We start from the raw sequence: 14,542 nt of genomic DNA, 5'->3' as shown, positions 1-14,542 counted from the left end.
GAATGAAGACGAAACAATAAAGTGGACATACAAGCCAATTTAAAAAAAGGGGGGGGGGGGTGGGGGAGATCGCTAAGCTAGTAAAGTTCCTACCATGTCAGGCACAAGGACATAGATTCAGATCCCCAGTGCCCATGTGGAAACTAGAAATGGTAGGAAGGAGGTAGAGACAGGCAAAATCTCCAGGGCTTGATGTCCAGATATCTTGAACAAATCAGCAAGCTCCATGTTCAGTGAGAGATCTTGTCTCAAAAAATAGAGCAACACAAGAAGATAGCCAACATGGACTTCTGTCCTTCACATACACCTGCACACACAAGTACATATACACACACACACTGATAATGCGCGCACGCGTGCACACACACACACACACACACACACACACCACACACACTCACACACGAGAGAAAGAGAGACAGAGACCCAACTTACAATTACAAGGTCTTATACTAAGAGATGGAAGGGTTTACATTCTGCACATACAGCAGACTGTATTACTAAATAGCCTTTCTCTTCATATCTCAGCCTCCTTTGTTTATCCCACCTCAGAAGAAGAATAGGGTGGGGATGGAGTCTTCTCTATACTTGGGAGAAAACTGAACACCACATAGCTCACAGCTATACTATAAAATAGATACAGTATTCTATAAATAGCCTGCCCTTGACAACTCAGATCTGCCTATTCTGGACACTGTCCTAGATTGTCCTATGTCAGCTTTTCACCAACCTCCCTTCCTTGTCTACAAAACACCTTTCGTCCTGAGTCTCATAATTCAGGTCCATAATTCTTGTTTCCCATGATGGAAGCAAAATAATCTGATATACTGTAGTGATATGTTTAGATGACAATGCTGGAACATCTTTCTCTTTCATTTTAATATATCTGACATGAATTTCAAAGATTAAATGGACCCTAATTTAGCAAATATTAAAGGATGAGTAGGCAGACATTTCTGAAGCAGCAGGTTCTTAAGGTATCTTTCAGATCATTGGTATACTCTACAAACAGCTCAGACACATGCAAAAACAACAAAAATATCCAAAAGACACTGCTGACAGAGCAGGGAGTTCATTTATTTCTGGTAGGAATGCAAAAGGGTATTGAGAACAATATAGCTATTGTTCATTATCAACTTGACAGAATATAGAATCAGCTAGGATGTAAGACTCCAAACATACACACTTGTGAAGATTATTTATTTTAGTTTATTTTGAGGTTGAAAATAATTTATTATAGGTTAATAAGTGGGATCTTAAGAGAAAGCAAGCAAGCAGAGCTCCTATACAGCAGGAATGGACCCCAGAGGCAGGGTTAGCCTCTGGACAGATCTGTGAAAGATAATCTTGACTGGGTTAACAGATTTAGGAAGGCCTACCCTAGTCATAGGCAACACCATTCCTTAAGCTTGGGTCTTGACCTGCATAAAAAGGAGCAAGCCAGCTGCTACATCATTCATCTAGTTTCTGACTGAAGATGCAATGTGACCAGCTGTTTCAAGCTCCTGCCACCATGACTGCCCAGTCATGATGGACTATACATGGAACTGTGAACCAGAACAAAGCATTTTTCTCTTAAGTTGCTTTTGCCAAGAGTATTTTATCACCATAACAAAAAATAACTAAGACAAATATGTAGAAGGTAAGTAATTTTACTATTTCTAACAGGTACATAATCATGACCTTTTAATCTTAGAAGCAATATTCCTCTTCAGAGTCTCCCTACCCACAGGTCTCCAGTAGTAAGTTCTCATACACATTTTTATAGAATGGTTTATACCTCAAAGCTGATGATATGTAGATGACATTCTGGACTCAAAGTTACTGCTCTGTGGATTAAGTGAAGCACTTTGATTTTATTCCAGGTACAATGGAAATCCACAGAACAATTCCAACCATCAAAGTGATATAGTCTAATTTACAATTTTAAAAATCACTGATGCTTACTATAAGAAGGACAGCATGTAAGAAAAAACCAGAAAACTACTCTAGTGGTTCAAGACTACAATGCCAACAACAGAACAGGGCAGGGGAAGACGGATTCAAAACACACCACAAGTGAATCTGACAACTACACATTATAAGTGGGAGACAAAAGACTGAAATATAGAAGAGTCTTAAGTTAGGACCTATGCAAGAAGGTAGTGCTACTTATTAGCTGAGATGAGAAGGGCTCATTAGAAGGTGAAGGCTCACTTAGGAAATTAAGACATGTCTTTTAGATGAGTCCATCTGCTATTCTATTGACATCCAAATAAAAATATCAAGAAGTTCGATAAAAGAGCAAGGACTTAAAGGCCATCCACATGAGCTTTAACCAAGGAACATGCAAAACTAAATAAAAACCAATATAAAGGAAAAATGGTAAGTGAAATTAGTCAGGTGCTACTCTCTCATATATTCTGTGTTACAGATAGAACAGCCAGCAAAAGACAGAATACACAAGTAAAAAGAAATTCACCATTAAGCAGGGCATGGTAGACACTCTTGAAATCCCAGCACTGGGAGGTGGAGGTAGAAATTTCAGAAATTTAATGCCAGCCGCAGACACCTAGTAAGTTGAATGCCAGCATGGGATATAGGAAAGCCTACCTTTAAAAGTGTGTGTGTGTGTGGGGGGGGGGGGTTGACTTGGTATCATTTTATCAGAATAACTGACACTAATTACCATGATTCTAGTTTATATAACCTTCATATGTTCTGGTCTATGTGAGTCTAGCTTAAAATGTAGAAATGTTAGCCTTCAGTCTTAAATGTTTAAACATTTATGAAACATTTAGAATAGGATACTATTAAATGCTGAGGAAATAGAGATCTAAATATTTTTTTTTTCGTGAAGTGACTATAGTGTGAATAGGCTCAGTAGTTGAGTATTTGATTAGCACACACAGGAAGTCCTAGGCTCAATCCTCAGCAATGCGTAAAAGCAGGCATGCAGGCATGGCACCAGCACACACCTGTAATCCTAACACTTGGCCAGTAGAGGTAAAAGATCAGGAGTTCAAAAATCTTTCTCTGCTACACAGAAAATTCAAGGCAACCCTGAGCCATCTAAGACCTTATCTGAAAAGTAAATAAATAATCACAGAATGAAGATTCCACAGCACAAAAAAAAAAAAGTGGAAAGGCTAGTTAAATACAAAGTAATGTGAGCAAGACTCTGCACAGGACTCTAGCTAAGAAGAAAACCATTCAGCCAAATTAAGTGGTCTATTAAGATCACCAGCTATCCTGATTGCCTTTCCCCAGTGTTCCCACTCAGTTTCCTTCTAGCTGTCTCTAGTCTTGTCTTGAATCCTTCTTCACCGGAGTACTGCTTCAGTTGCTTTTGATTCCAACTGAATTGCTTCTCAGCCTTTGAGCTATGATGAAGTGTGATTCCAAATGATCTGTATAGCAATTTCTGCTGTCTCATCAAGTAAAAATTTTTCAAAAATTTTAGTGAGACAAGATAACTATACAATTATTTAAAACTCTCAATAGGATTAAAATAATGTAATGCATAAAAATAAATAAAATACAATAAGAGAAAATATTTACATAAAAATATACAAATTTGATAGTCATTATTTTTGATAAGATATACAAATCAAGAAAACTGACTTCAATTTCTCCCTTTCTAGTACCAAAGGAAAGACACAATAACCTACATGTTAATGAAGAAAGTAGATCGTCTTTAAATGACAGCACTACAGGCAGTTACCCATAAACTAATTAGCATAAGCACATCAGTGATAGTCACATGAATTCACCTAAGAAGGTTTAAAAAACCTTTTTTTTTCAATTCCAGAGCAGCTAAAAATTTTCCAGAGCTATCAAGACTGAAAATAACTGACATTTTGCTGGCATGTCAATCATACCATAAGTCACAAACACTGCTCCAACCTCCTCAAGGTGAAAGGTCAGGGTAGGTTTTGGGTTTCTGGCCAAACTCAGGAGTGCCAGCTCAGCTGAAGAGAGAAAAGAAAGAAAGGCTCCTTGCTGAGACACAGGCAGGAGTGACCAGGGAATGAAGGTTCTCTTCTCACTCCCTCCGGCCCTGCTTCTTTCTTCACAGCACTTCAGAGCCATGAACACTCCTAATGAACTGGAATCTCTCCACGTTTCTTAAAACCTAGAGAATACCAGGTTCCTTGCCTTCCACCTAATATCTGAATTACCTTTCCTGGGCTACTTTGTTGAGCTACCTAGTTGCCAGCTGGCTCCTTCTAGGGAAGCACAGGCAGTTGTTGGTGTCATGTGGTTGTGTGGTCTTTGTATATGTTCCCAATCTGAATTTCAACCAACTGCTTACATTACTCTGATAGGGCACAGTAACATAACAGAAGCCAGTTAGAGGCCAATATGCACCCAGATTCCGGAAGAGGACAAAAATCAAGCCCTCTGTTCTCTGCCTACTCACACCAAAAAAAAAAAAAAAAAAAAAAAAAGAAAAAGAAAAAGAACAGAAAAAAGATAAAAACCAGACTTGACTTTATTAATCCATCAAAATGAAATATGCAACCCTCAGTAGCCACATAGTAAACAACATGGACTCCAGTGTGCTCGAGTCCATAATATAGATAATAAGTGCTAAAATCTATTAAATTATATGTCTTATATATTTAAATTATCATACTATATCCTAGTAAGTATTCATTTAGTATTTAAATATCCATGCAGAGAGTTGGCCTACCTTTTCTAATACAGATAAGTTCATGTACTCCACAGGTTCTCTCTCCACCTATAAAAAAAAAAAAAAGTTTATTAGCAACTAAAAATGCAGACAATGGCCTAAATTTTACTGTTACAAAGACTCATATTGCCGGCCAGTGGCGGCACACACCTTTAGTCCCAGCACTCGGAGGCAGAGCCAGACGGATCTCTGTGAGTTCAAGGCCAGCCTGGGCTATCAAATGAGTTCCAGGAAAGGCGCAAAGCTACACAGAGAAACCCTGTCTCTAAAAAAAAACAAAAACAAAACAAAACAAAAAAATCATGCTAAATAAGCACCTGAAAATGATCTTAGGAAAAAGTTCCCTAATTATTTTCTTCAAGGTTAATGAAACTAAATATAACAGCTTTAATTTTTCTAAATAATCCAGAAATTAGGGCTTTATAATTTTTGGAATGATGACTCTTCCTTTATTTGGTAGGCTATTCCAGTTGAAAGGCTTCTGGAAGGGGGAGACTATATCACCATTTCCTATGTGCCCCCTTCCTATCATCTGGAAAGAAGCACAGCAGGGGAGGACCCACTTTGTACCCAAGCCCTAGCACACACAGGTCAGTTACTCTAAATGTCAACCCTATAGAAGCTCCAGTTATATTACCACATAAGCTATAAGTGTGGCCCTTGCCCCATTCTCAGCTACCCCCTCTTATAAATTTGTAAGAAGACAAACTTAATAGATTACATGATAAAAAAAAAATAATAATAATATAGCCCCACACTCACAAAAAACCTGTTACTTCTTTGGAAGACATTTTTTTTTCCTAACACAAATACAGGAAATTACAAACATTGATAAAGCCCCATGCAAACAGTTATCACAAAGCATGCACCTGAGTTACAGCAAACTAAGGCCAGACGCAGCAGGCAGCCACCAACTCCGAAGTCTACTCATCTTCACAAATCTACACAAAGAACTACTCTCCTGAGTTTTTAAAAGCTGTTACATCTGCTTACAAAATTTATACAAATGGGGTTGCTGAGTAGACATTTTTTAGTCTTACTATTTTCAGTACATTTGTGAAATCAACCCAATGTATTACTTGTGATTTATTCATTTTCATTGCTATACAAAATTCCACTGTGTTTAAATATACATAAATATGTATACAAGCCTGTATATAGTTATATATACATAAACTTGAGTTCATAAGCATTTGGACTGGCTTGAGTTTGAGTATGTATTAATTTTGCTATAAGTCTTTTAAAGTATGTCTCTTTAATACACATATGTGTGGTGATATTTTATTTGTGCTGAAATGTGATATTTTATTTAAAATAAAGTTTGCCTGGAGATCAGAGGTCATAGTGAGCCATAAAACAGAAGTGGTGGTAGCACATGCCCTTAATTCAATCACATGACAGGCAGCGTGTGGTCAAGGACACAGCCAAGCATGGTGACACATGCCTTTAATCCCAGTACCAACAACCACAGAGACCCGAAAGTCTGTACAGACAGGCAGTGACGAGGAAGTGAATTGGCTGGGCTTTGAGCCAATGAGAAGGCAGAACAGGAAGGTAATAAAGCACAGGTTAGACAGGAAGAAGCTCTCTCTAGGGAAGCTATGGCATGGTGGTAAGTTAAGGCTAGTTGTGGCTATTCACTATTTCTCTGATCTCTTTTGCTATTACCCCTGTATTTGGCTCTGTTTCTTATTTAATAAGACTGTTTAGAAATTCGTCTATGCATATGCATGTCTTTCTCCTGGTTATATACCCAGAAGAATTGATGGGTATATCTGGTAAGATAATAGCAAGTGATGGAACTTTATGATATGCATACACAATGGAATGCTATAGAGTCTCTACAAAAACTACTTTGATATTTGGACGAGTATCAATAAGTAGAAAAAACACTAATCTGAGTGATAAAAAAAAAAAAAAAAACCAGACACAGAAGACAAATTAAACCCAACTGGAGGAATGTGTTTCAGTGATCTCCTGCACAATATATGATGGTTTTATGATCATTTATTACAGTCTTAAAAACTAATGAGACAGCAGATTTTAAATGTTCTCACCACAAAAAAATAAGTAGGAGGTTGGGGATTTAGCTCAGTGGTAGAGTGCTTGCCTAGCAAGCGCAAGGCCCTGGGTTCGATCCTCAGCTCCACCAAAAAAAAAAAAAAAAAAGGAGGAAAAGTGGCAGATACGTCTTGGTACAATATGTGTATATATAAAAACACAACATTATAGCTCATAAATATACTGATTACTCTTACTTAAGAGTAATTTTATTAATCACTATAAGTATGTATTTATTTCACTCAAAAACATAATGCCACTACTCTAATGTAAGCTCAATATGTTTAACCTTATCAGCTATGGTATGAATTACCTAAATTTTACATAATAATATTAAATTGTGTAATCATTTTAGTTCATTATAGAAGCTTATTATGAACAGTTCAGTTACAAGAGACAGAATTCCTACAGCAATTATGTGAGAAATAAAAAGTGATTATTGATTTAAAAAAAAAAAAAGTGGGTCATCTAAGAAACAAGCAAAAAAAAAAAAAAACTAGAAAACAGTATTTCTATCACCAAAGTAGGTTAAATCTATAGTCTAATTTGGTTGTAAAAATGTTCCTTCTTCCTTGATCAATAACAATAATACTAAGCATCAGGAACACAGTCTTAGCAAGGAAGAAACACTAAGCACAAAGCTAAAACTAAAGAAGAATTATTATTATGCAATAAAACTCCATTGTCAAATACAGTATTACTTGTAATATTATCAATGAACTACAACAGAAAACTTGCTGAAGAGCTAGAATGAAATATACCTATGAATGCATTTTTTAAAACTGACATTAGTCAAACAAGTAGGTATTCACTCAATTTTAATGGGTTGTTTTCAAGATACTAGAAAAACCACATGATAACAAGAACCATAATTTATATTGAGGTCTATGATGTTTTCACAGGTTACTTGAAGTATTTCTTCTATACAATAATTAAGTCACATCCTCTAAATGTCAACATTTGTAACTTAAATTTGAGTTACATACTTTACTCATGGAACCAGATTGCACCTTTTTAACATCTATTATTAAAGCAAGATTCTCTTGGGCTGAAGAGATGGCTCAGCAGGTAAAAATACATACTGCTCTTGCAGAGGACCAAAATTTAGTTCCTGGTACTCATGTCTGGTATCTCATAATTACCTTTAACAGTTCCAGGGATCTGATGCCCTCTTCTGGCCTTTGTGGGCATCTACATTCAAATTCACACACACACACACACACACACACACACACACACACACACACACACACACTCTCTCTCTCTCTCTCTCTCTCTCTCTCTCTCTCTCTCTCTCTCTCTTTCACACACACACACACGCACACGCACCCACACATTCTACATTTTATTTCAAAATAAATAAGTAAAAATAAATCCTTAAAACTAAACTCTCCACATACTTAATATAAATTGGTTATTTTATTTCATGCACCTAGTCCTAAGTATAAAACAGTAGTTTTTACAATGCTTAGTATTAATAATAACAACAAAACAAAAACCCTGTGGAATGACATGAAAAACTACCTTTACATATATATCTTTTTTACATTTATTTATTGTGTGTGTATGTGTACCCATAAGCATGCATTTTTACCACAGGACACACGTGAAAGCCTTAGTTAACTGACAACTGTCAAATCTGTCAAAATACTTATTTTTAAAAAATCACACAACTAACATAAGAGACTGGAATTTGGAAATAAACTTAGCTAGCTCATTATTTTATAGTACAAACTCTAATGGCTAAAGTTTCCAAGAGTGCTAATTAGTGTTTTAAAAAATTCAAATATTGTAGTTAATAATGAATGAAGTTAATTAAGAAGTTAAAATGGCTGGGTGGTGGTGGTGCATGCCTTTAACCCCAGCACTCAGGAGGCAGAGGCAAGTGGATCTCTGTGAGTTCAAGGCCAGCCTGGACTACAGAGTGAGTTCCAGGACAGGCTCCAAGGCTACACAGAGAAGAAACCCTGTCTCAAAAAACCAAAAAACAAAAAAAGGAAAAAAAAAAAAAGAAAAGTTAAAATGAACTTTTTTCATTTGTACAAAAATAGGAAATTATGGAATTGCTTTTGAGTGCTGCAAGGTAATTTAAGTAAAGTGTATTTCATGAAAATTGTCTTTGGAGGTAATATGAACAGAACACTGGTCTTGAAATAATCATCTTAGCAACATGAAATTAAGACACACTGGATGACACTTCAGTCCTCAGGCAAATCCAAGTAGGAACAAGAAAAATAGGGTACAGTCCTCTACAGTGGCAAAGATAAGGGAGATAAGAGAACAGGTGTGTCAGGGGCACATATGTGTTGATTGTGTACTTTCATATGTTTGTATATGAATGGGCATACAACTGTGAATGTGCCTAGTAGGTAACTAGGTTATTTTTGAGAGGCGGGTGAAAATCATTACAGGTTACCTACTTATTTTCCTACATGTTTACAGAAGGGAAAATGCACCATCAAGTACATGCAGGTGTCAAGGATGGAACTAACCTGAAATTTATTTCTTGTAAGAGTTCTCTTTAAAATTCACTTTATTGGGTTCTGATCACTAGCCTAAATCACCTCCACCTACAAGCTTCACTGATTTCTTTTCATGGTCAGACACTGAAAACTTAGTGTCTTTTACATTACATCTTATCTAAAGATTTTTTCCTAAATTCATCCAAGAAAGTAGTCACAACCATTAAGTTCTGTAAGTTCTTCTACTTCCTGTACATAAGGAAAAACTTTAAACTTTTCCAGTTTATGCTGCCAACTGCCCCAAATTACCTTAACCTATTTAGACCTCTGACTTTGAGATGTATTTTTAGACTAGTCCCCAATTTAAGCCATCCACTCATACTAGTTTGGGTCTCTGATCTTAAAAGCACAGTGTTATAAAGAATCATTCTAAGTCAGTATCATCTATCTAGTACTGTCTTTACACGCCTGTGTTTGTTTATATGGAAGAGTAGGTGAGAAAATGTAGTTATTGTAAAGTGGTAATAATAATCATCCCAAAACAAAAAAAAAAAATTAGCTTTCATGTTGCATACGCACTCTGCTAAGTTGGAATAGCTGCTGGAGGTAGATCAATGGCAATTCTAAAAATTTCCAAAACCAAATCCACAACTAATAGGAAAAATGACACCATAGCACAGCAGGTTTGTCTGTGACAGTCATAAGAGGGAGAAGTGGGTATCTATGACAGAAGTTTAATATTATGATGAGCTGTCCACAGTGAATACCAGAAACATGAAGTTCAAAAAGGATGTCAGAGTTTAGGCCTAGGAAACAGAGAAGACTCCTGAATGGTTTCAGCACCTGTTTTCACTGAATTTCAAAAACCTGCTTGTGTAAATATTCCAAAATAAATGGTAGCCTCCTCACACATGCTGTTCTTTACATTTTTTTCTTAATGAAAAAAAGTAAAACCATTAGGTCTCCAAACTTCTAAAAATTACCCTCCTAAATTGGCATTGCTGCTATATAATTACAGTAGAATTAAGACAATCTGAACAAGTCAAGTCCTTTCTACACTTAACTCCTAGCCTAAACTTTGGGAAGCATACCAACCACTACCAGAGCATCACACAGAATAGCCAAGTCTACTTTTATAGCAATAGCTTGTCAGGCCAACATGACAGCTCAGTGAACAAAAGCACTTGCAGTACAAGCCTGACTAGCTGAGTCTAGTCACCAGAGCCTACGGTAGCAGGGATGAACTATACCCACGTGTCCTTTGCCCCACAGGTGTGTTCGTCTGCTCTCCCTCTCCCTCCTTTCCTCTCTCCCGAATACCCACATGCTAAATTTAAAAAATGGAGAAGCAAACGTTTGTTCAACATAGTATCTCATTTGACCCACATAAATCCTTCTGCATTTAATTAATAATTTTTCTAAATATAAATTTTCCTTATAAAATTAAATTTACTGACAAATCAATCTAATTTTCCAGCCACTGAACTACTCTTTAAATTTTAGTTTTTAGTGTTTTCGACTATTAGAAAGCTACTAACACAAAACAGGAAATCCCTAATAAGTGTGTGTGCACAAAAAGTATGGTCTAGTAAATGAATTTTCTAGTTAACTGAAAACAAAACAAAATCCTTCTGAGTTGACTACACCAGATCAAAAATTTTTAAAACTATAAATATGCATTACTGTATAGTAAGGTACAATGAAAATAATTTAACATTCTATTAATCTCTATTTCATGATGAGCTAAAAATACTATTTTGAAGATTAAGTCTACCATGGTCCTAAAAGCATGAAAATAAGGAATTGTTCTGAATATATGTATGGCTCTTAGGAGTTTGTTAATGAATAACACCTTGCTAAATTATCATTACTTCTTCCTTCTTAAAAAATAATAAATCAAAGGTTATAACTTATTAGATTCAAGTAAGGTATTACTAAGGGTGTGGGGGGGTGCATATAATCTCAAAAATGTGAACTAGGGAGGTAAAACTGTTAAGAAACTAAACAAATCATTCCTTTTGGAGGGGAGGGGTTAGTTTTTTGTGGTTTTGGATGTGTGTTGTTGTTGTTGTTGAGACAGGATTTCACTGTGTAACAGTCCTGGCTGTTCTGGAACTAGCTCTATAGACCAGGCTGGCCTTGAACTCACAGAGATCCACCTGCCTCTGCCTCCCAAGTGCTGACAAATCATTTTTTTAATAAGTGTATGAGCAGAAGTGTAAACACTAAGCAAAATAAATTTGTTTAAGATGCAGACATTAAAGGATTTAGGGAACTATATGATGGAATTGATATCCAGGTTTCTAACCTGAATGTCCAGCTAATGTTAAATGCCACTCAGCCAGTGAATCTGCACAAAATAAGGAGGTGTGGGAAGTATGAAGGATAGATCTGAGGGACAGGTGACAACTTAAGGCCATTCTGAATGTTGTAAGGTGGACATTTTGGATTGCTTTGGTACATCCAAGTGAGGATCTCTAGCTACTACTTTAAAATGTAAGTGAAGCTATCTATCCACTACAGAAAAATTCTGCTAGAGACAGGCATCAAGACAATGGGTGTAATCTATGAAGACTATGTACAGAATTCCATGAAATAATTCAAGAAATGTGGATTGAGGGTATAAAATGCTCAGGTGCTACTTGAAAAAGACTTCATCCTCTATGAATTTATAGTTGGACTACAAGTGTTAGAAAACTGTTCAATATGAGAAGTATGAATAGACTAGATAATAGCAACAGAGTTGAAAACAGAAACACAAAGAACATTGGTTTAGATAAGTAGAGAAAACTAAGCAGTCAGGAGAAAACTTCAAAATTAGAAAATAGTCAACAAGAGATGGCTCAGCAGTTAATACTGGCTGTTCTTCCAGAGGACCTGGGTTCAATTTCCAGTACCCACATGGCAACTTACAATTGCCTATAACTCTATCTTCAGAGGATCTGACATCTTCACACAGACATACATGCAGGCAAAACACCAATTCACATAAAATAAAAATAAATAATTTGAAAGAAAGGAGAGGAGAAAGGGAGAGAGGAAGAGAGAGACTGGGAAGGAGAGAGAGAGAGAGAGAGAGAGAGAGAGAGAGAGAGAGAGAGAGAGAGAGAATAGTCGACAAAGTTGGATTGATAAAGAAGTCTATGTCCTGGATAGCCAATGGCATGTCAAGACAGCTTAAGTAAAACAATGATTCCAATCTGGAACCACTAGATAGCTAGGACTTATAAGCTGCCCATTTTTGGAAATGCCTTTTAGAAAGTGTACTTGTAGGACTGAAGCTCAGCAATTAAGAGCATCGGCCTCTCTTCCAAAAAACCCAGGTGTGATTCCCAGAAGCTACATGATTACTAATGATCATCTATAACTTTAGTTCCAGGGAATCTGATGCCCACTTCTGACTTTATGGGCACCAGCCCCTCTCATATGGTATGCAAACACACATGCAGGCAAAACACCTATACACATAAAATAATACTAAAGAAAATACCTTTAAGTGTACTTCCACTTAGAGGGAACTTCTTCACCTCCCAGTAGAATTTTCTTTGCTCAGTACAGTATTACCATCAACCTAACTTTCTATGAAGACCTGCTTAGTAGTCATACCTCTGACTGGTAAAGGAGGAGATGGTTACTAGAAATAATTTGGGATTATAAGGTAAAGAGTTTTGTACAGAAGAAAAAAATCAAAATAACTGTTGGTACTAAACACAAGGTTAAACCACTGAATAGAGCTACTAAAAGCATGCCTAACTGCTACAACACCTATTGTCAATTCACAACACAATTTGGTTATACAAAGGACTGAATACACAAATAGAGTGAGTAATCCAAGTAAAACAGTCTATAGTTTTGGTTGAATACAATCTCATTTGAGCCAACAAGAAGTTTCACAAAAGGTTATTCTAATATTAAGCTACATTCATGGAATTAAGTACAAGCAAAGTAAAGTTATAATAGCTTCAATACACAAGAGGAATGGAATTTTCCATCACTACATTTCAAATTTTGAAACAAGGAGCATACAGTTGTCTGCAAATGGAAGAGGTCACACACACACACACACACACACACACACACACACACACACAAAAGAGTGTATTCTAAGTATTGCTTAAGAAAGCAAAACTAGGGTGGGTTAGACCAAAGTTGCTGAATAGCAGACTTGGCAATACAAAACTTCAGGCCAAATATAAAAGACCTTAAAAATATGACATTTATTACCTCAAAATCAGTTTTGAAGTTATCACCATTGAATGTTTTTATACAAAGGAAGCATGCATAGTCTCTTAGTATACACACTATTTTGTAACCATATGCTTAAAATTATCTGTCCCATCAGAACATAAATTGTAACAGGGAAGATCCCACAAAGTCAACTTCAGAACATTGTGAATACCTGGTATTCAATAAAAGTTCATTGAATTCACAGGTGAATGAAATGGATGTTTTAAGAACCATTTCATGAGGAAGATTGTTGAATGAAATACTCTCGGGACTCCTAAACTTCTAATACAACCACAATACAGTCTTTATCTCTAGCTTTGTCTGCATTCCTTTGCTAAGCCTTGTTGTGCTCTGAAGAACTGGTGTTTGTAGTACTTAGGCATGCTCTTAGTAGCTGTGTTCAGCGGTTTCACTACCTCTGAGTCTAATACTAAATTACTGATTTCCTCCTTTGTATAAAACTTTTATCTTACAGTAAATTTCTAAGTAACTATGTCATCCTTTTATCATTTAGAGGTATGACTACCAAGCAGGTCTTTAAAAGAAACACTGGCTTATGGTATTATCATACAAAGCAAATAAGATTCTACTTAGAGGTGAAAAAAATTAAGGATGGTATGTATAAATAGAACCTATTTTAGTAAGTACTAGAAAGCATAGTAAGACTGGCTTAACCTGACACCTTTACTTGAAATGTATTAACTACAGTTTCCTTGCCAAATTAGAGAAGGCCTAAGTGTTGATATTTATATCATGGAAACGTTAAACAAATGCATAGGTATAAAAATAGGCTGGGAGTATAGCCCAGCACCAAAAAACATAGAGAATCTTTAGAAAATCTTATTATTTAAAGATACAAAAGACAGAGCAAAATGCTGTAACATTTAACTGCCAGAGGAAGGTATGCATGATTGAAGAAAAACTGGAGAATATGAAGTTACAAGTTATGAGATCATATTAGAATCCTGTCTGGGTCAATACTTCATTTTCTGCATAAAATTTTATTTTTATGACTTGACAAGAAATTCTTCCACAAAGTTGTTGGAAAAACAAAGCATTCTACATCAATCAGTGTATTCTGCTCCCTGGCTTTCCAGCTCTAGTAAACTGTACTGGG

At 36.1% G+C, this 14,542-nt stretch overlaps 1 protein-coding gene across 2 annotated transcripts in view; it reads right to left on the bottom strand.

Moving 5' to 3' along the window:
- Window positions 1-14,542, bottom strand: part of Syt14 (synaptotagmin 14) — a 160,187-nt gene that overhangs the window by 143,890 nt on the left and 1,755 nt on the right. For both annotated transcript variants that reach the window (XM_036202927.1, XM_036202928.1), the window contains exon 2: window positions 4,676-4,723. In XM_036202927.1, coding sequence (XP_036058820.1) covers window positions 4,676-4,723 — 48 coding nt within the window. The remainder of the gene's footprint in view (window positions 1-4,675; window positions 4,724-14,542) is intronic.

The sequence above is a fragment of the Onychomys torridus genome, chromosome 11 (assembly GCF_903995425.1).
Source record: "Onychomys torridus chromosome 11, mOncTor1.1, whole genome shotgun sequence".
Classification (NCBI taxonomy): Eukaryota; Metazoa; Chordata; class Mammalia; order Rodentia; family Cricetidae; genus Onychomys; species Onychomys torridus.
This window is presented reverse-complemented; position numbering and strand designations above follow the sequence as displayed.